The 25,442-nt window shown below is 45.1% G+C and overlaps 1 protein-coding gene across 2 annotated transcripts in view; it reads right to left on the minus strand.

The window, feature by feature from the left end:
* Positions 1 to 523: 523 nt before the first annotated feature.
* Positions 524 to 25,442, minus strand: part of LOC118506743 (netrin-A-like) — a 72,388-nt gene continuing 47,469 nt past the window's right edge. The window contains exons 3-7 of one of the 2 annotated variants that reach the window (XM_036044308.1): positions 14,211 to 14,360; positions 14,011 to 14,136; positions 4,725 to 4,790; positions 2,500 to 2,809; positions 524 to 2,430 (exon numbers count right to left, since the gene is read on the minus strand). In XM_036044308.1, coding sequence (XP_035900201.1) covers positions 2,286 to 2,430; positions 2,500 to 2,809; positions 4,725 to 4,790; positions 14,011 to 14,136; positions 14,211 to 14,360 — 797 coding nt within the window. In that variant the 3' untranslated portion in view covers positions 524 to 2,285. Of the gene's footprint in view, positions 2,431 to 2,499; positions 2,810 to 4,724; positions 4,791 to 14,006; positions 14,137 to 14,210; positions 14,361 to 25,442 lie in introns of both variants that reach the window. The other variant, XM_036044319.1, reaches the window with a different exon arrangement.

Here is a 25,442-nt window from a genome sequence, read left to right on the forward strand (position 1 = left end):
CGCTACTAAGCTGAACTTGTTGGAGTAAAATCCACCATAGACCACTTTTTCTCCGAATCCGCGTATCCCAAACACCGCGTATGCCGGGAACTGGCTATACAATATTATTTTCGGCTTATATTTTAAAATAAAAGTCTCTAACATCGCTTGATGTGGGTTAGTAAAGCTGTATTTAAAAAAAAATATTTCTTTCAAATTATACCACCAAAATCTTCAAGAGAATTTAGTTCAAACCCATAAAAGTAGTTCACTCACAACAGGGAGCCGGGGTTACCCGAAATAGGGTTAAACAATGAGAATAATTAAATACATACCTTCCTGTAGCTGCTGTATCGGGGTGACGAAATTTAGCCTTGCAATTGTGATATCATCTGTGCATGGTGTGAAAATCTGTCGTTAATTTTATGATATCATCTGGAACGTTGCAATGTTGCTTTATGTCTTGAAAAAAAACTGCAACAGATGGCGCTAATCAAGGCACACCACCGAAGTTAGGACGAATCTCTCTCTCGAACAGCTCCAATTTTCCACTTTAGTAATCAAAACTTTATTTCATTCCTTACGTTCAGCTTTGTTGTCAATACATCACCAGTTCAGTAAAAGTAGTCGTATTATTATAGTTCGCTGCTGCTCGCACGTACAACACGATACAAGATGTGTCATGTGAGTTTCATGTGTTTGAAATGTAGTTAAAACGGTTATATTATTTTAAATGTATACACTGTGACAAGCAGGAAAAGAAGATGGCCGATGGTAAACCAAAAAAAAAACAAAACTCTGTTCTATCGTAACGCTTGACATTAACCTAGCCAAAGGGTAGTCGTATTGGCACAATTTCCACCATTCAACACACATTGATCGGGAATCTATACATAGAAAACAAAGCGGGGCGGTCGCGTTAAATGTACAAAGATTCGAAAGATTGATTACTTCTCGTGGACCGGACGATATAGATCTAGCTATGACAGGTCATATATATATATATAGCTCTAAAATATAGGGCTTGCCATCCGTTTATTAACGCGCTCTAGTGATAGGGAAATGGAAACTCTTAATCCTACAAGTTCGACACACGTCTGTCTGTAACCGTTTGGAATACGTGTAAGCTTATAAGACGCCTCCCGAGAAGTGATTATGGCGTAGAGTTACGGACATTCAACTTGAAGCTTTTCGGGTTCCTTGCAAGCTAATACTGATGAGAAATGAAGTAATTGATATATGTTTTGTTCTCAAACAAGCTTCGCTCTTTTGCTTTAAACTGACCATTAACTTGTCTTTGTTAACTTGATGATATCCGAAAGCTTCATTACGATCGTGGAAGCTAAATATTACAGCAGCCATTTTGAACGATCGAACAGTGGTTAAGTGTAATCGGGATGGTTTGGGGCTAGGATCTTCGAATGCGATGCTGTAACGCTCACGTATTTGTACAAGACGAATCATCGTTGTATGAGCAACTGGTTCAATCTTTACAATAACTATCCAACAAAGGTGGTTGAGCAACAAAAAAGGGACCGGAAACGGACTGTCTGACAATGATATAATTCTTCCGAAAACCCATGATTTTGAAGGTTCGTTTGATGAGGGTTAAAACCTCAATAGTACGCCTTGCGTTATGCAATACGCATCGCAATGCTATCTTCTATCTCGCTAGCTGCTGCTAACCAAAGCCTGTCTATTTCAAGTGATAAGAACGATGATATTGATGCGATTTAATCAGCCTTCATTTTTGTTTGTATGACACAATTGTTGACTAGTGGTGTGGCCCTCATCATCTTCACTATCTTGCTTCATGCTCCCAATGTTGGTCGAGCACGCACTCTCGCTGGAGCTTTACGTTAAATGCTACAATTTATAAGAAAATACATATGTTTTACAAATACTGTGCAGCTTCATCGGCTGGGTACGTTCGGAACTACTCGTTCAAAGATAAGTGTGTTTTTTTAAATGGGTATAGAATATCGAGCTAATACAGTTCTTCCCAGGACAGTTATCGTGGTGGAGTAATGGCGCAAACTGAACAGAGCACAACTTACTCCTCTATTATCCCAACTCTGATCTTCTGCAAAGGAAGTGTAACAGGCCCGTCGGCAAGGAGCCTTGCGTGGAACTTGCAATATCTCTCTCTCTTGGGCCATTAACGTCACGCTGTCATCCTGGTCGTGACATCCGGAGCACTATGATACGTATCGTGTGCGGGAGCTTTGGGGTTTCGCTTTGGGCTGTGCTTCGGGGGGGGGAAGAAGGAAACTTACTTTGCCTCATATCACACCGATGTTGTCCACTCAGTGACAGGTCCGGACCGCCTGTCGCTGGAACTTTCTCAATCGCCGATGCCACTCATCGCGCCACTCGATCAGTATGGAGCGAGGTCCGACTCCCAGTATCCCCGTCGGTCCCTCGGAATCGTTGCCCAGGATGAGATAGGATCTGCAAGAGGACAATGTCTGGCGTCAGTTATGGCGGAGGCTAGAAAGCAAATATGGCGTCCACCGGTACCTATGCACTTTGAGCTTTGGACAGCGACAGTCCAGATCGTGTGCGCTGACGATGTACGGTACGTCCGACCATTTCGACGCTTTGGCCAGCGGGCTGGCGGGATTGCGGCTTCGCTTGAACACCTTTTGTACGCTTAGACGGAACTGGACCACGGCGTCCTCGGGTGGTGTGCCTCGGTACCGTTGCGACGGTGGTTGGTACGGGTGCTGCTGGTACGGGTGTTGGTTGGCGGGGCCGCTGCTGCCGGTGCTGCCTTTCGTGATTCCGTGGTCGGGTTTCGTGTCCTTTCCGATCACTTTGGCCATTATTGCTGCAAAACAAGTGTGTAGCTTAGCAACTTAAAAACAAACACCGTTCAAGAACTCTCATTTTATTCACTTCCTGCTTTGCGTCATAACGCACATTCCTTGCATTGCTGATGCAGCTAGCATTCGCACGGTTCGACGGTGTTGCCCCGAAGCGGTACGACTCGGTTTATTTATGTGCTTAAGCTGCTTACGAGATTTCGGTCCAGATAGGACGCTGGGCTGAGACACGGCGCAGGCGCCACCGTTAGAACATTTATCGTACCGCGAAGATAGTTCCGCGGCAAAGCAATTAGTGTAAAAGATACGCGATACGATATGAAAATCAATCGGGCAGTACATGGTACAGTGCCCTCTGCCTGCTAAAAGCACTTGCGAAAAGCAAGTGCTGATTTTTTTTATTATCCACCCGTAAGTCGTTGCTCAGCTCAGCGTCAGAAGGAAAAGTTGTTTTAGTAGTCTTAACGCATTGCGCGAAGCGAGCCAGTCATTAAATGGCTTAAGCTGCATAAATTTTCGAGTATGGGAAGGCTGAGGTACGCAAGTTACTACTGTTTACTAATCGTTGTAGAAGATAAATCATTGCATTGAAAAACAGAGCTATCAGGAAGCTTCTCTGGGTAGGTTGAGAAGTTCTGAAAGCGATCTCTGATAGCCAACTTGGCGATGAACTTTATTCTATGATCAAGAGACCTCAGAAATATCTCATCTTGCGGAACTTGAATCTTGAAGTACGCATACCTGATTATCCAGCTATAGGTAGGTACGGACAAGGAATAGCCGGTCAAGGCCTATCATGGCGTTTCGCGCTGAGATAGAAGAAATGTTATGTCTAAATTTTAATACCAACAACTTGAAGCCTGATATATGCTAGCAATCACAACTGTTATTGCTCCAGCTTACCCCAGCATTTGCTAGCCTGTAGGAGCGACTCATTACGATTTATAGCTGCATATCAAATGTTCAATAGCTCACAGTGGCCTTAAACCGATCAGCCGCATTCGAATAAGCTATGAGCAGCGCAGAACTTCTGACCTGCGCAGATCGTAAACAAGAGCTTAAACCATCGTGACAGGTTTGATGGTTAAACCGACGGGACCGTACGGGCCAGCAAATCTAAAGTGACTTGCTTGCGTGATTTAATTTTCTATTTAAAAAACAAAAACATTCTTCTTCCTGGTGCCCTTGACGATTTGCATATTACATAATGGAAATCCTCTAATACTTTGATCTTGCTGATGAACACTGTCCCACGCATCCGGAACGCTAAACAGTTAACAAGCGCACGAAAGAAATCTCTGTGAACTTCCCGCTTGCCGACATTTTATGAACTTCCCGTCACTGTTTAAGTAGACGGTTTACATACCACGTGTTATATTTATTTTTCTAATAAACTCAGCTGCAAAAACCTAAAAAAAAAATCGCCAACTTCGAGAAAGACTCTGACAAATGACGGGCATCTGTTTGGCATTGGCACACCGAACCTTCGGCAAGCTTCGACGCCCGATTTGTTTAAGTCGGACAAATATCCCGGCCTTCTTCTTCGGCCTAAGTCCTAGGCGTGAGAATAATGGATTAGCACTGTGTGCGAAAACGGAAGCCTTCCAAACGTGGGACATGTCGTCTAACGATTAGACACGCAGATGAAGGTGTTAATACGAATCGATGCGGCATCGCTACACATCGAACCATGTTTGCACGTTGCAGCTGTCAATGTAAACACCAGGTTTTTCTGCAAATTCTACCCGGTAGTGAGCACGGTCTTTAGAGCGTCATATTTTGTCGCTGCCCCGTAGCACATCTCGTACCCTCGTACCACGGACACCACTTGTGGCGTTCGAGGTCTAGGTAAAAGAAAGCTCAGCAAAAAAAAGAGAACCTGTAGTTATCGACTCTCACGCTGGGTTGGTGCACACTTACCGTAATCTCTTTTGCAAAACTTGTTTAGATTTAGCCGCTTTGTGCTGATTTTGCACTTTCCGCACTCTGTACAAAGAATAGAAGAGAGAAAGGGAGAGAGAGAGAGAAGAGAAAAAGAAAGCGCATGTGTGTGAAGATTGGATATCGGGATATCAGCAGATCTGCCTGGGTCTGAGCAGCGATCAGTAGTGCTTGGGTGTGGGCGAAGGACGGTTTGACGTTTACGATGGACGATTTTTATGGACGGAACAAGCAATGTCGAAGTCTCTCCGCCGTGTTTCGATTTCACTAATGATTGTGGCTTAATGGTTGACACCGTTTCCGAAACTGGTGGCTCCGATCGGGGGCAGATCGAACCGAGATCGAACGGATCGGGTCGGGAGGCAGTTAGGATTAAACGCAAGCTTTACCTCCGCGGTAAGTGGTGCCCGTAAAACACCGTTTCTAGCGTTCGCCGGGAAGCATTATCGGGTAATAATTTATATTTACTGACGGGGGTTTTGCAACCGTCCCGGAGATTATAACGTGGAGCCTGGCGGAAGTGTTAATGGTGCCTCCCAGTGCCAAAGGCCCACCAAACAACACTGGTGAAGCTCAGCATCCCGGGTGTTGCGGACGATAATCTCGGGCACTTTTGTTTGTTGTTGTTTTCGTTTTACTGCCGACACAATTACCGTACCGGTGCGCCATGTTGTTTGACGCGTGGTTATGACACTTTTGCCGCCCAGTGTATAATCATTCTCTCGGTGACTGGATGGTTCCCTTTTTTTGTTTTTGCTTGTGCTTTTGATCTAGAAAGCAACGGGTGTTAAACTACCCAAAAGAGTTAACCCATTCGGCCCCGCAGTCGTTGCAGAGTTCCTGGTCGGAGTTATCGTAAAGTTCCTCGGTCCGGAGATCCGTAGCTGGGCAGCTGCTGGGCCTCGAAGCTTTTGAGGCAATTTGTAAACCCGTTGACAAACAAGTAATAAAACAATACCAATCTCAACAATCACAGCCATCCGGACGCTTGCCTACCGCGTCCTCCCTTTTTGCCTGTAAAACTTAGACATGATGTTGATGTTGACGACCAGCTTCCAAGGTTCGCAACCCAAACCGAAAGTCGTTCTCGCTGAGTTGACCGTTTTTCCGGATGCGATTTTGCAGAAGGAGTAGACTCAACACTCTCCGTGCCATGGGCAATTATGGGTCGGGTGAGTTATCGGTTTTGCATTCCAATTACTAGCAGGGACACGTACCGGCGAGCGTGTTATGGGCGGGTGTTATCACACGTTTTATCGTCGTTTGGCGATGGTCCGGGGGGTTTTGTCACGTCGGAATTATTGTCGCTGTGCCATCATACGTGATTTATGTTTCGTCGAAACTCTGCCCCCGCTTTTCGGTGCTGGTTGCTGGATGGTTCGTGCGGTAGTTATTAAATGGAGAACATAATTTTTCCGGAGAGTTTTGCGGACGATGAATATGAGGGGTGTGATAAAAGCAGAGCAAACTGCTTTTCGCACTAGCATATTGAATTTTTACGAGGTGTTTTTGGAGTTGGGTGTTACAACTAGGATAAGGGAGCGAGCGAGCAGCGATTTCATTGGATCAATTTTGAAGAACCCTCATTTTGATTGTGCTGAAATCCTGAGAACTTATCCTGCCAGTGCGTGTTCCTGATCCAGCATGAATGCGGAATTCCACATCGAAAACTCAAACCCGCTTATATCTTGGGAGGTTTTAACCACCAACCTGTCTGCGGTGAGGATATCTGATTCTCCGATATGATGATGGTCGACAGACGTACAGAGATAGTCGTGTAATCCATTTGTGTTATTCGCTCGCAAAGCTTACAACTCGTACCCTTAGGAGAGGAATTCGATGACATTTCCTTTGCATTTCTGGATATCCTTTGCTTCTCCGGATATTGCTGCTGAAGTACACAAATCGTGCTAAGGTAGCAGGTACACCTTTATCAGCTCGGGAACATTGTCGTTGGCAACCGAATATTCTGGCTTACCACACGGGCTCTTCTTCCTCTTCTCTGGCACTACAACCTCGAGAGGTTTTGGGCCTGCCATTTCTGGCTTTATGTGACTTAATTTTACCCGTAGTAAAGTAGTCAGCACTACGTACGAGGGAGGCGGTCTAGATGGCATTTGAACCCCGGTCCTGCCGTGTGGAACGCGGCGCCATTATCGCCTCGGCCGCTGGACCGTCGCTACTCTGCGAGCTCTATCAGGACCAAAGCCATGAACTTCTATCAGAATTTTGAGAGCCTCGCGATTCTGGCCCAGGCGCCTTCAGAAACGCTACAGATGTACGTGTGATGTTATCAATGTTATCCGTGAATCGAAGAAATCGGGGAGATCCTGTGATGCTGATGCCTCAGATGTCGTGTCAGATTTCCAGGAGTTCCGTACTCTGCTACATGATGCTTCATGGCTTGGTTCTGTCTTTGTAGTCTTTAAGCGTTCTCTTCAATTATTATCATTTAAAAAAATTTATTACAAATAATATGGTTTTTACCGGTCATTTTTTAAATATTTTTTAAAATCAAGCGTTACCCCAACCGTTTGCGAACGCTTCAGCAATCGTTTCAAATTTGACATTTCAGTTCAACCTGGCCATCGTCCACTTCAACCTAGCCTGTGTCTAGATCAACTTGGCCATAGTCCAGAAAGAGCAACAGATCGCCAGTTCTACCTGGCAGTTGGTTACTTCATCCTAGCCATTGCCCAGAAATGGCTCGCACATCGTTAGTTCTTCTCGGAAACCCTGTAATCTTAGACTAGATAACGGTGTCGGACTTCACACAGCAGGACCGTGGTTCAAGTCACATCAAGACCATCTTCTCCGTAGTGAGAGGACTGACTATCCAACTACGTGGTATCATTAAGTCTAGTAAGCCAGAAATGTTAGGCATGACCTAAGAGGTCGTTAGGCCAAAGAAGAAGAAGAAGACCCGGGTTAAAATCTCATCCAGAACACTCGCATCTCTCCGTACACAGGACTGACTACTTTGCTACGCGTAAAATTAAGTTACAGAAAGTCAAAAATGGCCGACAAAAATGGAGTCCTTCAGAGGCTGATAGTGCCAAGGAAAAAGAAGCAGATTAGATATCGTAGACCTTGAAGTAGTTGTTTTTTTTTGCGGTCTGTTTGGCACTACAACCTATTTTTATCCTGCATTCTATTCGCTTAAAGAAAATGTCTGAGAGAAAGATTATTGTCAGCGCTCAACAACCTCATCAACACCAGATGAGATTTACAGATTTAGCTCGGTTTTATGGTTAAAAACAGCAACATTCCACCAGACCAGGACGTGCGATGCGCAAAATGAAAATATCATACGAAAAACTTTCGGTTAGCGTTCATGCGTACCCAACCTGTAGCTTCCAAGGAAAACCCAAGACCGCTGCGCCCTACGGGTTCAGTGCATCGAGTTGGATTAAAATGTAATTATTTCGATTGTCTGTGGTTAAGCATGTACACGCTACCCGGATCCGGTAGCCGAATGCGTTGAGACAAAAACAGAGTGAGAAAGAGAGAGAGAGAGAGAACGAGCGAAAAGGAAATGGCAACCGTTCGTGTGCAGCAGCAGTATAGCTTTTTGCCCGTTTTGTTCCGCATCCCGGCAGTCCTTTGTGCAGTTTTATGGCCAAACAAACGCACTTGTGGTCCGGGCAGACCTGGAGGCTGGCGAGATTAACGTATCAGCCAGTTGGAATGTTGGTGAAAATGTTGAAAACGTCCGCCGAAAAGTGTTTCCTTTCCATGCACTACCGCACACCGTTATCCTTGTCGTCCGAGGCCGGAGTCTGGATGAGGATGAGAAAAATCGTGCAAATGACGTTACCGAAACGGACGGTACCATTACGCCTCTATTCTCGGCTCAGTGATTCATGCCAATACGTTTGGTTCGTTATTTCGTTATTTTCACATCCAGACAGACATCCAAAACACATTTGCATGCTTTACGCTTCTTTTTTTTCCCGATGCGGCTGTTGGCGCTACTGGGGCTGCCGCTGTGTTAAACTAATTACTTTTTCACAAAACAATAACTACCACCACCAGGGTTTTGCAGACTGTGCCGGCTGGGTATTATTTTACTGTTAATTTTTGTTGGGTTTGTTTTTCTCCCCTCTGCACTCGGGGAATGTTTTGCAATTTGTGTACCGATGTGGGGCACAGAAAATAAAAAGAAAAAAAAAAACTATCTGGGAGATTTAGTCGTAAAGTGTATAAATCTTCGCTAATACGGGTAAGGATTGTTGAAAAACAATTAGCTAGAAATGTTGGACTGGATGAACTGTTTTCCTGGGGGGGGGAGAAAACAGTGAGCGAAATAGATATTTAGTGGGCTGTTCACCATTCGCACGAAAGGGATTTTAAGGGAATTTTAAAAGATTTTATATATGTGTTATTTTTCTCGACCGTGGGAATGTGTGGGTTCAGTTTTTTTTTCGAGGAGTGGCACCAAAGTTATGCAATTTTGTGTGTTTTGAGTGGGTTCCGGAGAAGGTCATTCAAGTCTATGAGGTGGGAACTTAGTCCAAATTCTTCCAAATTCACTGGTGACATATACATCATTAGTTTGAAGATCTCCTATGTAGTAGATGCCGAAGGATCAAGCAGGTGGCACAAAATCCCGAACTACTAGAGGACTTCCCTACAAAACCTAGCTAATCCAGCCGGATTAATCCAGGTGATATGTAACAGGTAATAGGGGATCACGTCTCTGAAGTCATTGGAGTCTCTGTGGTGAAAACTTCAGGGACCATTTTCTGTGTTCACAAAATCCCAACTTGAACCGAACTACTAAAGGACCTGTGTACAAAACCTAGTTTACTTAAAGGTGATCCTTTCGGTGATTTCTTTCTTTTCTCTCTCTCTCTCTCTCTCTCTTCTTGGTCTAGCCTTCTTGGATAGTCAGTTCAGAACGGTCCAGATTGGATTTGAGCGCTGGTGCTGCCGTCTACTGTGGCTTGACTTTACCCGTAGCTCGATAGACACAGTCCAGCATACGGGGATGCTGTTTTAATGGGATTTGATCCCCAATCTTGCCAGGTGAAGACCGGCGCCACTACGGCCTCTGCCATCGGTCCACTCCGGAGCAGACTCAAATACCGAACTGCTAGAGATCCTGCCAACAAATACTGATCTATGCCGGGATGATGTATGGATAGGTTACCCCAACTCAGATGTCGTCCAAAACTTCACTTATCATAGGAAAATTTCAGCTCCCATCGTAGGATAGATGTTGAGATACGCTCTAGGGTGCTGACTAACAACAGGCCACACTAAAGCCTTCAGGATGAAACCGGGACTATATAAGTCATTTTTAGTCCCAGACAGCTCTGAGGCATGGACTCTTCTTTTTATTTGGCTCTACGACCTCGGGGGATCTTGGCCTGTCTCTACTGGTATTACATAACCGTAGGTGGACAGTCACTCCTGAGTACGGAGCCATGGACTCTACTTGAATGTAAATCTCTGAAGGAATTCCTCTAAGTCACGACCGAAAAAAGATGTTCAGCAGAGGTACTTGAGTCTTTACAGACTTACGGGGCAAAATAATACTTCATCGGTGGAGATCTCACTATTCTACAGCATATCAGAGAATTCTGATGGGCTATTTGTCTCGTGAGAATGGACTTAAACGACCCAGTTCGTCTTTTTAGGTCATCCACATGGATAGAAGAAGTATTGGAAGGTCAAAACCGAGATGAAAATGATGGCGTCAATAGGTTCATCAGAAAGCCCGGGATATTGGATTGGCAGACGACAGCACACTCGACCGTGAGCAGCATCCAGGACGCCTTATAACTATGTCGTGTGTGCACGAGAGTCAAGTTGAAGTCAAATGAGCAGCCAATAAAATAATTCCAATTAAAATTATTCAGTGCATCCTTCCACACTCAGTGCCCTCACAACTTATGAACCATTTTCAACTCCAAATGGTTTAAATACTTAAACAAAAATACAAAACAACGGCAACGGCACTGCACATTGCGGCTGAAAACTGATCGCACCCGCTCGGATGTTAAAACGGCTACACTGGCAACAGCTGGCCGGCCCCGGGAGTTGGATTTATTTGTCTCGATAAAGCGAAACGGCACCAAGTAAGCAGCACTTTAATATCTTTCCGCGCTCGCTGCCTGCACTTTTTAATTAAAACCATTGCAACTGGCACGCTGCTGGCAGGGTTGCGAACAAACGCAATGTGTGCCGGGCTGGTGAAGCCGGCGTACGTTTGGACGCCCTAAATCAATACGCAACATGTTTCATTCATTAACTGTTTTGCAGTTGCAGTGTAAAGTGAAGGTGACGACATGGTCGAGACCGTCTGACGAAGCTCTTGGCTAGTGCGCTAAGATGTGCACGCGAGACGGCTGCCAGTGTTGGCTGCTTTCGCCGTACCATCGTCGTCTTGTTTTCGCGCTCTTGCCACAGAAACATTATTAAATCAAAACATTGGCTGTTGCGGCCTCTTCTTCTTTAACGAATGCTTCGGCCGCGATCATCTTCGGCCTGCGCCGCGAAACGCGAGTAATCGGTCGTCGACTGCAGCGCCCTCTGGCCAGCCTCCAGAGTCGTCGAGCTGCACGATTATGATAAATCTTCATAATATGCGAAATTACTTCGCCCGTAATGGTGATGTGATAAATTAATGAACGTATGATAAATAGCGGTGCGCGTTTACGCTGCTGCCGCTGCTGACGGGGAGTTTTATATTATGCTGTTGCTTTTTTTTTGCTTCCCTTCTCGCTCGCGTTCCTCTCCGGGCAGGGGCGGAAGTTTGAGCTTGGGCCACGGTGTCTTGATTCGTTTCCCGCACCACGGAGATTACCGGGGTGCACTCCGTGTGGCCTTGAAGCGGTTGGTTCGCAAATGCATGCGCAATTGCCTCAAGTGTGAACCGTAGCTGTAGGTGCTGATGAGTGTAAGAAATAGTTAAGGACCATTTGGATATGCTAAAACTGTTGGAATGGTTTAGAATAATTGAATTAAAAAAAAAACAAAAATATATTAAAAGTCATTTAACAAAAAATGCAAACAATAAAACGGAAAAATATGAATCATAAGGGAAAGATAGAACATATAAAATAAACAACAACAAACAGAAATATAAGTTGAACATACAATAATATAAAATAGAAAATAAACCAAAAGTTATTAAACAAAACGTAAAAAATAAAATGAAACGAGATAAATCATAAGAAAACGAGAGAAAATATAGATAAAAACAACAACATTGATCAGACAGAAATATAATTTTAACATATAATAAGAAAATAAAAACAAATAAATATATAAAATTGATAAAAAAGTTAAGTGATTTAACAAAAACGCAAAAATTAAAACGAAACGATATAAAGCATAAGGGAAAGAAGGACAGCATAAAATAAACAATAAAACTAATAAAACAAAAGTGTAACATGAAAATCCAATTAGGAAAAAACGGATAAAATAAAACGAACAATATAGAAGATAAAAGAAAACGATGAAAAAAAGAAGCAGAAGTGTACACAACATAAACAGATAAAATCATTTAAGTACATCTGATAAAACACATAAAACGCGTGTAACGCAAACTAGTCGCAAAGCAATCAAAGATCGAAAATGAGCATGGAACAAAATTATGCATTAAAAAAGAAGAAGAAGAAGAAGCAAGGTTTAACAACACTTTGGCCCTATTACCATATTTATCACTCTCCGCGCAACGGACCCGGGAGGCAGGGCAGGAAGGTTGGTTGGCACATCCGCTCAAGAAGCAATACATAATTAAGCGCTGAGTTGTTGAACAAATTGCGTCGCTTGTGCCGCGCTGGTCGGGCACTTGCCGCAAAACGACGCTCCGTTACCAGATGCGGCCGACAGAAGGCGTTATTGGAAGTGTGATCTTTCACAGTATCGAAGCAAAGTGTAACATGTGCTTTTTTTTCTCTCCTACTGCTGCTTGCTTGTGTACGCCTCGTAGATGTTATGATGTTTTTTTTGCTTTTCTGTGTGTGTGTTGCTTTTTTTTTCATTCACTTTTCACTTTGCGCGATGGTAACGATAAATTAAACACGGCTGATCGGCGGTCCTCTCTCTCTCTCTCTTTCACACGCCTGGTGTATCATCCCGTTTTAATTAGCTGCGAAATGGACTGGCAACCGAAAAACCGGTGGCTGGGTGAGAGTGTATGCGTTGGTGGACCGATAGATCGGCTGCTTAGTAGACTGTCGTCCACAGCGAACACGACCGGGGTACGACTGCAACTGGACCTGTCAGTTTTCGATATGTCACTTGGGTGGCAATTTTGGGACGTTCGTAGGTAGTAACTGTCGTGGTGAATTAAATTCGCTTTTTTTGCTTGCTCTTTCTAATGATGTTTAGCAGTAGAATATCACACCGTGAGTGTGTTTACCGTTCCATAAATTCCTAGCCGCTAATTTTAGAGCAGATGAGTGGTGCAGGTGGATCGAGTCCTCGACCACCAGGACGAACAACATCAGGTGAGGTAAATGCTACTACGTTCAGCTGATCAGATGAGCTATTGGACACATGTTTTCCGATCCACTTGCGACGACTTTTTGCCTCCCCCGTTGGTCGTGGAATGCATCGTCCACATCGGCACCATCCTTGATTGGAGGTAGCCATTAGCTTTATCGATGGCAAACCTACGGAACCAGTGTTGTGACCTCCAGCGATCAAGGCCCACCATTTCCCATAAGTCAATAGTCGTTCACGCGTACCGCAGCAACCACAACACCCCACACCGTGCATCCCCAAAAACAGCCGAAAGGCGTATCGAAGGGGATACTTTCGCGTGCTCATTGATTAATACGGCAGCGTGGAGATAGGGCGGCGAAGATTGATTGCGCTCATTAAAGTGACCGGAGGCTGAAGATAGCTCGATGTGTTTCTTCTGGAGGTTCCGGGTGGTTCGATGGTGATCAAACTAGTGATCGGTATTTGTTTGGACATTAATCAAACGGGCGTGTTTGGCTACTGGCTACTGGCCCAGGTTACCGCTACGCGAGATCGGAGATCATTCGGACCTCTCCGGACCTCGGTATATACCCGGATGGGTCGGGGCATTGCTTTGACATGGACGTTACAGTTTTTGGATGACTCGCTCGAAACTAATTACTCGACCCTTTTGTGTAGATTAATCTCAAAACAAGCTTGGTACCAAGACACGAGTTCCATTGCGGAGACTTAGACATTGCTTGTGGCTGATGAACTGGGACCAATCAAGAGGGGATCGATGGGGACGGGTCAGATGAAGAGTGATGAAAAAGCGGCACTTACTTACCCCGTCCGGCATGCATCCGGTAGGTGGGTGCTTCCGGCTCATGGTTACCACCACTGACGGCGTACTGGTGATGCTCTTCCGGTGCCGTGTTTTGCGAATGTACCATATTGATAACTCTCGGAATTTCTGGAAAATGGTGCACAAAACACGCAATTAGAACTAGAACCTGCTGGGACAACATCTTCTTGGACGCTACTTACTGATGCAGGGTGCGATGTGTGAACGACTCTGCTGGTAGCCACGGGCACACCGGTTACAGGTAAGCCCCGTAACGCCATCTTTACACGGACACTGGCCCGTCGTGTGGTTACAGGTTTTACCAGACGATCCGATCGGGTGACAGTCGCAGGCTGGAATTGAAAAGAAAAACGAATGAGCGTATTAGTCGTCATTAGCAAATTAATCCGCAGGTGTCGCGAATCTTAAGAAGGCTGTAGCCGTATCACTGAAGTAGAAGGACTTCATTATAAGCATCTAATGGCACCTGGATTCTATTAAGAGTTGTTTATGAAATGTGTCCCACGCTGGACGGAAAATTCAAATTTATTTAACTCCTCAAGAAATGCCATCTGGTTCCCATATACGTCAGATAACTTTATCCAGCTCCACGACAATATCCTCATACGTCAGAGGGGGTTGTAAATCCAACAAACGCAGTACAATAAAGAACCGACTAAAATCGGCTTCATCTGAAAGCCGTCAAGAATCTCCCAACCAATAGTTCGTGCTAAAGGTCTATTAGGTTTTAACTTGTAGCAAATGGATGTGACACCCTGACCTCTAATCAGGAATAGACGTTTATCACGAACGCAGCGCACCCTGGAGCGCACGAGAAAACAATGTCGAACTATATGTATAAAGTTTATTTTTATTTGTTTTCTATGTTAATCTAAACGAGCCATAGACACACACACACATTTGAATTCTCCACTCCCTAACGAGGCATAACGATGGACTACTGGAGCTACGCAAAAAAAAGCCATCATCATCTCGCCTCTTGGATCTCCTTGGTGGGTGGTTAAGTTTGGTGATGGTTAGTTCGGGCAGCTAATAACGAGCACAACACCCCCAAGGCATAAATCAGCAGTTTATTGGTTTCTAATACAGATATATCATACCTTGTGTGCGCGCGCGCCAAATACACCTTACCCCGAACGCCCCGTACGCAAGAGTAATCGAGCGGTTCGGTTGCGAATAAATTGGGAGTAAAAATATCTCTAGGGAGTTAAGGATTTCGGGACGCATTCTTCGTACCTGGACGAGAGTTCGAAGGTACGTGCAAGTGGAACAGTAGTGCAAAAAAGGGGGTTTGGCTGGTGGTAGAAACTTACTGGCTGAGTGCAATAAAGCTTTACGAGTTTCCTCGTGCAAGATCGTTTGTACAAAACTTCGTAGATCATATCGATAAAAGGATGTCTGTTTATTCGAGACGACGTGACCTTCGGATACAATATTTTGATGGGAGGTTTTTCCAGGCTAGCTATCCTACACGTTCCAGAGTTAATGATGCATCGGCGTATGGATTTTGCATAAATCCGGGCGTATCATCAGCAGTGCGAGAGGAACGAATCTAACCGTTACACGACAAGCGAACCATAAAGATAGAATCAACGAAGTGTAGGAGCTACCGAAATGCAGTCCGTTTTGCAGCCAACCGCTCGTACAGCTTGAAATACAAATATAGTACAACGAGCAAGAAAACAAGCAAACTCTTCCACAATCTTCGTCCGACAAAAAAAAAAAGGGGGGGAAAGAATCGAACTGTTCATCATCACACCGGAGCCCGGACACTACCCCGTTTCGGGTTCCCGAAATTGGCCCCCAGGAATGGAATGGAATTTATTGATGTTGAAGATATTCCAGTAATTGGTGTAATTTATCACCTCGTTTCTTTCGTTCAGTCAATTTTGCCCACCCATTTTTTTCCCCGTTTCTTTTATGCTGTCTGTTGCTTCGCCACTCTTCTGCTGGGCGCAAGGGAAGAGACAGACTCGGCTGCTGCTGTTGCTGGTGGTGGTGGGTAGAATGTGTGATATGTCTGCTGCCCAGCATTTCACTCTTGGCCACCCTCGTGATCTGTAGCGTGTAAGCGTGTGTGTGCTCTGACCGGCATTTCGTTCCACCACGCGGTCGAACGGGCTGTGTGTGAAGGTTTGGTGCCACCCCGAAAACGCTGCAACACCCAATCACTCGGCACTTGTAATGATGGTTGTAATAAAAACGCTATGAAATATATGTTATCGTTATCGCTGATGCCTTCACCGCTAGTCTAGTCGCGCGGGCGCTGATCCGAGCTGTGCCGAGGGCCTGGCCGACTGGGGATTCGCTTCGGGAGTCTGACAGAGGGCTGGTGCCCATCACCTGGTCCAGTTCTCCCGGTGCGGAGATGTTGTCCGATAAAGGAGAAGCACAAGGAAACTGGGTGTCGGTGCATCTCTCGTTTAGATACCGCGCGACGGGCGAGACCTCGGGATGATTGGTTTTGCCAGCGATCTCAGACCAGCGAAACGCAGCGTGCAATAATTTATGCTAAGCAGCGCCAAAGGAAGACGTTACAAAAGGTTCGTCGGTGTGGAGCAGGGAGATCGGTGTGTCATAATCGAAGCCACCGTGTAGTAATTTAACCATTCGAGCTCTCGGAGGGATTATGGTGTAGAGATTAGAGGATTTTTGATTTTTTTTTCTGTCGTCGCGAACTCGTCCAACAAGAATGATTCCGATGCGAATTAAATTCTGTGCCACGAATAAAGTTTTTGTGAGGTGCGTTACCTTCACATATGTTCCAGAGGTCCAAAAACCACCGGCATTTGAAGTTTGGTCGTTATCGAAACTTGTGCAGGCCCCCAAAAGAGGGGTTTCATGCGCTGCCAGTTCTAACCTTGCTCGCATTAGCCGTAACATTTATTTGCAGATTTGTCAATTTGTAGGCAACCTGGAAGAATAAAACAAGGCTAGCTTTTTACGTTGGAAAGGGCCATAATTTTATCCACCACACAAATTATCCGTTTGCCTTTTTTTTTGCCCTCAAGGGAGAAGAAAACCGAGTACACACCATCTCCGCCTCCTGCATGAAGCGGTGGGCAACCTTCCTCGCACGAAGAGTCATGGACTGCTCCCATTGATCAGACCAGTGCCGGCACCAAGGATCCGCTCGTGCTCGTGATTTTGCAACGCATGAAATATTTCAAGACTTTACATCCTGTCTTAATCTTGACCATAAATAGGAAGCTTAACTCTTTTTGCCTCGTACGCTCGTACGCTCACAAGAGCACCCGGTACAGTGGGAAAGTGCGGATGAACGAGTTGTACCGGGTAAAGGAGCCCGTGTCGTATGGTTCGACTGGGCGAAGAAGCAACAGAAGAACAACAATGTATTGTGGCACGGGTGAAACTTCGCAACAGTGGGAGAAAATTCGTCCAGTACGGAACGTTGGCAGTAAGCCAACGCCGGGCAAACGCTTATTTTATTAGAATGTTAACTGCAGAAGATAACGAGATCAGTTGTTCTTTTTTTTGGCCGGCTACAGAATATACAGCCCCGGTCTTTGGGGGGGAGCAAGAATTTGAATGCGATTTTCCTAAAACGGCAAACGATGCCGTCACATTCCCCGACACTAATCGATTTGTATTCGGCTCGTTGATGTCGAAGATTAAACTCCGCACCATCCATGGGCATCGGCCCCACTAGACTCTACCTCGGCTCTCTCTCTCTCTCTGTATCTCCGATGGTTGCGTTCCGAGAGTGGCTACACTGTGATTAATAAATTTAAATCGCGCAGAAAAGTATGCAATCTCCAACCAGCAAGGAAAATCAATTACCACCCTTCAAGGAAAGTCGGAGGGGGTGAAGAGATTATGTGGGTGAGAGAGATGCTCGAGGAGCAACACGCACACTCCTGCACCATCCTGCTTCGAGGCTTTTTTGAAGTTTCCTCACTCTGCGAACCGAACGTTAGGCGTGCGACGTGATACTTACTCGACCGTGCAGATATAATGAAATCAGTAGAAACACGTCTAATGTACCACAGCAACCTCTCACCGTAAGGTTACAGCTCAGTCAAATCCACCCAACATCCATCCAGCTTCCCCAGGTGCTTGTGTGTGCGTCGTTCGTAAATCGCTAGAGTTGTACATAAATCTATGGCAGCTTAAAGAAACACACACACACATCCACACGGCATTGATTGATTCACGGTGGGTAAAGCGATTCTGCACCGGAAATGTCACAACCGTCACAACGTAGCGGACGCACAATCCGTCGGCTTATCTGTCGTGAGTTACTGCTAATTTTTCGGGGGGGTTAAGTGTGTGTCGGTGTTTAGTGGGTAATTTGAAAAATTAGTCAGCTCGTAAATCGTGCCCCCGGAAGCGTCGGGTCTGGGATCTACGGTACGTGTAGAGTATATTTTAGCATGGGTTTGTTTTTTTACTTAACTGTACGGTTTTTCGTAAGTGTTTTTACTAGGTTTCGAGCAGTGGTTATTGTAGGGTGTGGAGGACCGTGTTGTAGCTCTTTTTAACCACACGTCACGCCTGCTCGGTACGGGATTTGCTTAATCGAGTATGGATGAGATTTAATTTATTAAAATGAACTCTGAAGATATTGTGGGAATGAGTATTACGTTCTTCTTATTTATAGCACTGTGTTTAAGAGATTAAAAAACATTATTTAGCTTTTAACTTAATGAATATCGGCAACATTTCAACAAACAGGAATTAAGACGGGACTTGCATCTTTCAGGTCGTTGATAAGCGATGGGACTATTGAGCGAACTTCAAACGAACTTCAACTACTTTCTAACTAAAATGATCGAAGACAGATATTCACAGGTACTGACTTCTCAGTTTTTGAACTAAGAAAGTAGGTAGAGAAGCACCACAACTAGCTTCCAACAACTTTTACCAAGAACGACTTCCTCAAGAGATTGTGGACTTTAAGAAGCCATATTCTAAGGCCTTCGGTGACTACGACTCAGTTGGAAAGGATCTGGACTTCTGGCTTCTTATGTTATGTTAAATTTATATTAATTGATGCCTTACATATTTCTTGCAAGTACAAAAATATTGTGATCCGACATTTCGTTAATTCTGAGAGAATTTTTTTGATTTTGAAGCATTGTTCTGTTTATTCCAGGATATATTGTATATGTCAGAGTTCCTTGCTGATGCATCAGTAATCCTAGAACCTATATTCTAGAATATGAATTTATTTCTTCGTCATGGCTTAACGACCTGCTAGGCCATGATCGGGTTCTAATTGCTATTGGACTAAACGAATGAATACCACGTAGTAGGAAGGACAATAGAGGAGCCGCTACAATGACGGGCTCTACGAGCTGTACAATGATCTCAATTAGATTCGCCAGGCTCCGGTGGATTGGTCACGTCATGAGAATGACACCGGACGACCCAGTCCGTAAATTCCTATTAGGCCGTCCACACGGACAGAGGAGATGGAGTGATGGCGTTGATCCGTCCGCCAGAACGGCCGGGAAAACAGTTTGGCAGACGACGGCGCTAAACCGTGAGCGGTATCGAGGATTGTTGCAGCAGGCCAAGACCACAAAGCCGTTGTAGCGCCTGATAAGTAAGTTAGTAAGTAAGTAGCAGCAGTTAGCCTCTCCGTAGCCGGTAAAGGCATGCTCAGACATGTTGAGGTTGGAGAACCAAATAAAAAGAAGCTGGATAGCCAGTCCTTGCTCCGGGGGATCGTTCCGAGAATGAGATTGAATATCCGGACCTATATTCCGGGAATATGGACCTATATATCAGATATTTTAAGCAACACGAATCCATTGTCTAGTTACTGTCATCCAAAGGTGAACTTCTGCATCTCTGAAAGGAATCACAATTTATGTATTAACTCTACTCTAAATTATTTACATCTTGATCTGGAGCCTTGTAAAACTTAAGCTACACCATGTATCACTGCGCCCAGACTCCGGAAGTCTTTGCAGCAGTGCGTGTCGTGTCGTGTAGCCCTATTTGCATGCATTAATCAATCCGCCTGATTAAAGCCATTTCCGGTGCCGAGTCGCCATACGTCCAATCTTAATTTCATCCCGCGCATTGTACCTGAGCATTGTACTTGGAGCTCGGTTGCGTGGGCGCAAACGACAACGGCACTGTCTCGCCCGTGTCTACCTGGAGCACCCGCAAAACGGAACAGGTTCGCAACGACAGGGGGGAGACGCTCATCGGACCGAATTTGATACACCCGGGCCGGGAACAGAATCAACCCCCCCCTCCCCCCCCCCCCCCCCCTGTGCTAAAAGGGTGACAGGACGGTGCGTTTCGCGAAGAGTTCGAAGTCGTAAATTTGTGCTCCAATTATTTATGCACTGTAGCATCTTGAAGAAAACCAAACAAAAAAGCCAGCCGGAACTGGTCGTACGGTTCTTCCATACTGTGGGGTGGGGGGGTGGGAAAGAGTCCTCGACACGGACCGAATTCGGTTCGTGTAGGTTTTTTTTTCTCCTGGTGCGGTTGTTTGTTTTGTGCTTTCTTTCTGTGCTGCGGCAAAACTGTGGACTTTTTGGTGAGGCCGCAGTATTTCGCACGGAAAACCGACGGAGTGTATTTATGTTTGTTCTTGGACTGTGTATTTATCTGGCTGGCCGGGCGGAAATAGCCAGAAATAATAGTTGGTCATTGCGTGCCGTCGCTTGGAGGTATTAGTTTCTCCGTGCCATTTTCCACGGTGCTTTTAAGTATTATATTTATGGTTCAAAGAGAGAGAGAGAGGGCTGGGATGTTCTGAACTTCGAGCTAATTAAGTCTGTAAAATATATGTCCAAGATGAGATCCAACGCTGGTGTGAAGTAAAACATTTTGTGGAGAATAGGAAAATATTGCCTAATGAAATCTAAACCGCTCAGCATCAATCAATAAACCCCATTGAGGCTGGGGACATAAAACCAGACGCACATAGGCGATATGTATCAAGAGTTAGCATACTTGGTCCTATGTCCTAGGGTAAACGGTAGCATAAAGTTCGTTCTTCTATCGCACTGTTCCCTGCCCGAACTCGCTTCCCACAACCGCACAGTTTAAAGTGAATTGAAATCCTGCCGTCGAATAGAGCGAAAAAACCCAGTGGGGAGAAAATAAATCGACCCCGGAGATACAACAAAAACCAGAGCGCAGAGGGTAAATAAGTGTTGGTTAAATTATTTGAGAAAATAACTCGTCTTCCTGTATGGCCGGTGCAGATAAACAGGGGCAACCTCCGCACTCGAGACTCCTGCGTACGAAAAACTCAACGAACTTGGTTTCCTTGGCAGGTGGAGGAACCGACAGTAGCGAAAGGGAGCAAAATCCATCAAAATAACACCGAGCAGGGATTTGCATCATCCGGTATTCGATTCAGGTTTTTTTACTTTTCATCCCGAACCCTAGGTTTTTCGCGGCAGCCTCAGTGAAACAGTGAAAGAAAAATGGTCGTGTGCGTGGAGCGCGTTTGAAGTCGCCTTTTGCCAGTCCCGGGGAACTCTCTCTGTGTGTGTGTTTTTCCTGTGTTTTCTTTTATTGGAATGGGCAATTTCTGTGTGATGGATTTATTCTTGCCTGGCTGGCCTAGGTTCACGTTCGGAGCACGTTCCGGTAGACAGACAGCGGCCGGGACGGGGGAGAACCATTTTCGTGTGTCGTGTGTTATGTTACGTGCGCGAAATGGAAGATGAAGGTATTTACGATTTTGCTCGAGGACTGTTAAAGTTTCGCCGAACGCCATCAAGAAATCCTTTGCCATAAGCTGCGCACAAAGCAGTTAGAGTAATATTCGTTTTTATTAATTCTAACCAGTGCTCCACGCACATCAAGCAGACTGTATTGGTGATCCCGCTTCGAGAAACCCTGCAATTGTTTCATCCTTCCACAACTTCACAACTTCAAGCTCTCTCGGGTGAAACAAAATGTCACAAAAAGTTTGTTCCCCATTTCTGCGTCTGGGTTTGGAGTTTTACCGCACGAGCGCCACCACCTCCACCTCTCGTCCTCGGGATGCATTCCAAAGGTGTGGAAATCGTTGGTAAAATCCTTCCCTCTCCAGCATCCCCAACTCCTCCAGGGCCAGGGCAAAATACCGACGTAGCAAAAAACAGGCGAGGTTATAGTTGAAGGCTGCGAATGTGATACTTTTTCATGGCTTAACGCACACATGAACTCGTTAATGATGGCAGGCATTTGCTGCGTTATTTTTTGCACCCCGCAAACGTCCCATCTTCCTCGGGGGTTTCAGCTCTTCCCCCCATCCCAAAAACCGCCATGCCCGATTGAATGAATGAATCGAGTCAATCTTCTGAGGAAAAGGACATTTCCCGTGCGCTCAATTTGGCTCGTACGCATTCGGTAGCGTTTCGCGGCATCTCGGGCCACCCAATAAAAGGGGTTTTGCCCGGACGACGATTCAGGCACGCCCGCGGTTCGTTTACTTTACTTGGGACCATTTTAACGAGATAGCGTTAGACGGAGCAAAGGACCAGCTCTTTTCGAGAGGATTTTTTTTTTGTTTGGTTGGAGAACTGGTCTAAGTGTCCAGCTATACTACCACTGCGTACGGATCATTTGCTTTGATCTGGAGTTTAACCGACGGTTTATTGGTGGATGGTAGATTTGGGCACACTTTGTGCGGAACAGTGATTACTACGGAGGGGCTTTCGAAAAACAGGGAAGTAACAAAGTTATTGTTTCCGTGGGAAACGAAGGATCTAAAGGAGTTTTAGCTGTCTGGTGGTAGATGAAGCGTGTGAAGCTACCTTCATTCATCCTAGACGAGTAAATTAATATTGGGGAAGATTTAAAGTCTAGCTTTTTAACTAGTCTGCGCGTAGTAGTAATGGGCTTTAGCTCCGGATATCAAATCTGTTCCAGACCAAATACAGCTTAAGTTAAGGATATCAGATATAGCCCTTCTCAGGTTGTTGTGCCAAACAAGAAGAAGTGCTGTCACTTTATGTGATTTGAATAGCTTGAGGATTTCTGAAACATGTTTTAGGATCCTACTCAGTTCTAGTATGACCAGATTTGTTCTAGAAATTCCAGAATATTCTTATTGGAGAGCTGTTCGAATGTCTAGTTATCGTATAGACATAGTTTTGAAGCAGTTATATTTTCTTCACTTAACTCAAAACAAATTAAAAATAATCTCTAAATTGTTAGACTACGCTGAAAAGCCTCAAGGATTCATGTTTTATTTGAGGTAAATGAGAACATTAAAATTGGTGAAGATTTAAAGTCTAGCTATTTACCTTGTCTACGCTTTAGCTCCGTACATCAAATTCCTTACAGACCGACTTCAGCTTTAGGAATTCTGAAATGGAACGGCATGGTTGTCCTGAGGTTGTTGTACCATCAAAGAAGCAGTCTCCTTATTTTATGGGATTTGAACAGCTTGAGGATCTCTGAAACTGATCATCATGATAGTAGCTATCGATATCCTTGGTAGTTTGGAAGTCCTAGTATGACAAGACTTAGTTCTAAGAACTCCAGTCTAAGAGTCCAGTATCCAGACTTAGTACGTATTTGAGAGCCGTTCCAATGTCTAGATAATTTTATTCAAAAACAACCTTTAAATTTTTATGGAAAGCCTACGCTGAAAGCCCTTTAGAATCTACTTTTTATTTGAGGTTAGCGAAATGTCAGATTAAATCTTACTGTGATATTAATTCCTATTACTCTAAATTCTACAAGCAGTCAAAGATTATTAAATTTACACTTAACAATGCAAATCCAAAATTAGTATTACACCTTCCCTACCAACTCTCCTAGCCATATCCTACTGCTATGAACCATCCAGCGTTGGGTAAAGTTTTGTAGCGACTTTCAAAGGGTGTTCCTAGCCCCTCTAGAGACTGTCTGAATTGGGTAGCTGCTATGTCCCCTCTCAGTTCTATTTGTATTCATTGTGGGAAAAGTAATAAAAGAGATTCGTTTAAGTATCTTGCAGATAGGCGTACGAATAAACGCAACCATAGCCCTTGCTCGTATGTTATCTATCCGCCAACTTCACCAACACACCAACGATTCATACAGGGATCCCTTTTTTCCATTTCGCTTGATTTTCATTATAGATTCTCGTTGTTTTTGCGCTACACCACATTGAGACACAATGATTTTGCATATCTTTACACCTAGTAGAACTGGAAGGATAACCAGGCCGGTACCTATCTCCGAATCCTTACGGGTTTGGGGAAAAAAGGAACGCATACACACGCAGAAAAATAAAAACGTAAACAAAAAGGAGGATGACTTTCGTTTGGAACGCTAGACCAGGGAACCGGAGGAAGAAGAAACGAAATTGACACATAAACCCATGGAGCACCTTGTCAACGGCAACGTATCTATTTGGTTGGCCGTACGGCGTAGAGATTCGGAGAGCGCCGGGTTCCTTCAGCTACCGAGGCGGCTGAAGCGGCACATCAACGAGCCCAGGCTATAACGTGACGAAATACACTGGGGAGACATTGCAACTCTGGACGAGCGTGCGTTTCGATAATGAAAGTACGCCATAAAGGTCGGCTCAATTCACCAGCTTTTTTTTTTTTTGGTTCGTCCGACACCACCACCATCAATTCATCCCCAGGGTTTGCTGAACGTTTTTCACGTCGGTGCATGTCAAGAAGCTTCCCAGGGCTTTGGCCGTAACAGCTCAGCCGGCAGATTACAATACTGTTTCCCGGGGTTGTCTGCAGTGGACCACGCTACAGTACAGTGTTAAAATGTGGTTGTTGTTGTTGGTCAAACGCAAACGTACGATGTGGGTGGATGACACTCTGGGGAATTTTCGTGCGTTTTGTGTATGTGTGTGTGTGCGTTAGAGCTGTCAGAGCACCAGCACTAACTAGGTATGGTCCAATTTTATGTGGCCCTGGACATAGTTCCCATCCGTGTGGTCGGACTAATTTAATTTCAGATGGAATTGAAAATCCTTCATAAACTCTCGCCCTGTCTGCGTGTCGAGGAAGTTGCTAGTTTTTCTTCCTCCTTTAGTCCAGTGTAACGGACGTGCCCCGTTCGGCAGTTTCTACCAGTCCAGCTACTATGGACAAAGAGCTAAAGTGCGAAACTGCGTACACCTATTCGCACGACTCGTACGTCACAGACCGAGACATCACATCACACTACATCATGCAAAGAATGCGTCTCTCACTCGGCATGGGCCGGTAATCGGCAAATCTTACCTCACACTTGCTTGGGCGGTGGTCTCGCAACGATTTAGATTATCTGCCCGCCGATGCCGCCGACTCCCGTTCGCCTCAGCTTGCCAAAACGAACGCACAATCGAAACGTGCAAAGGCATCCCGGGTCCTCAGGACACGGTGTGTGTATTAAATCAAAACACACACACACACACCTTGGCATCACATACGTGGGGGCCTCACACGATGTCAGCCCGGCACAGGCAACGGTTGTGTGTAGTGATGGGAATTTCG

The sequence above is a fragment of the Anopheles stephensi genome, chromosome X, assembly GCF_013141755.1.
Source record: "Anopheles stephensi strain Indian chromosome X, UCI_ANSTEP_V1.0, whole genome shotgun sequence".
In the NCBI taxonomy this organism is placed as follows: Eukaryota; Metazoa; Arthropoda; class Insecta; order Diptera; family Culicidae; genus Anopheles; species Anopheles stephensi.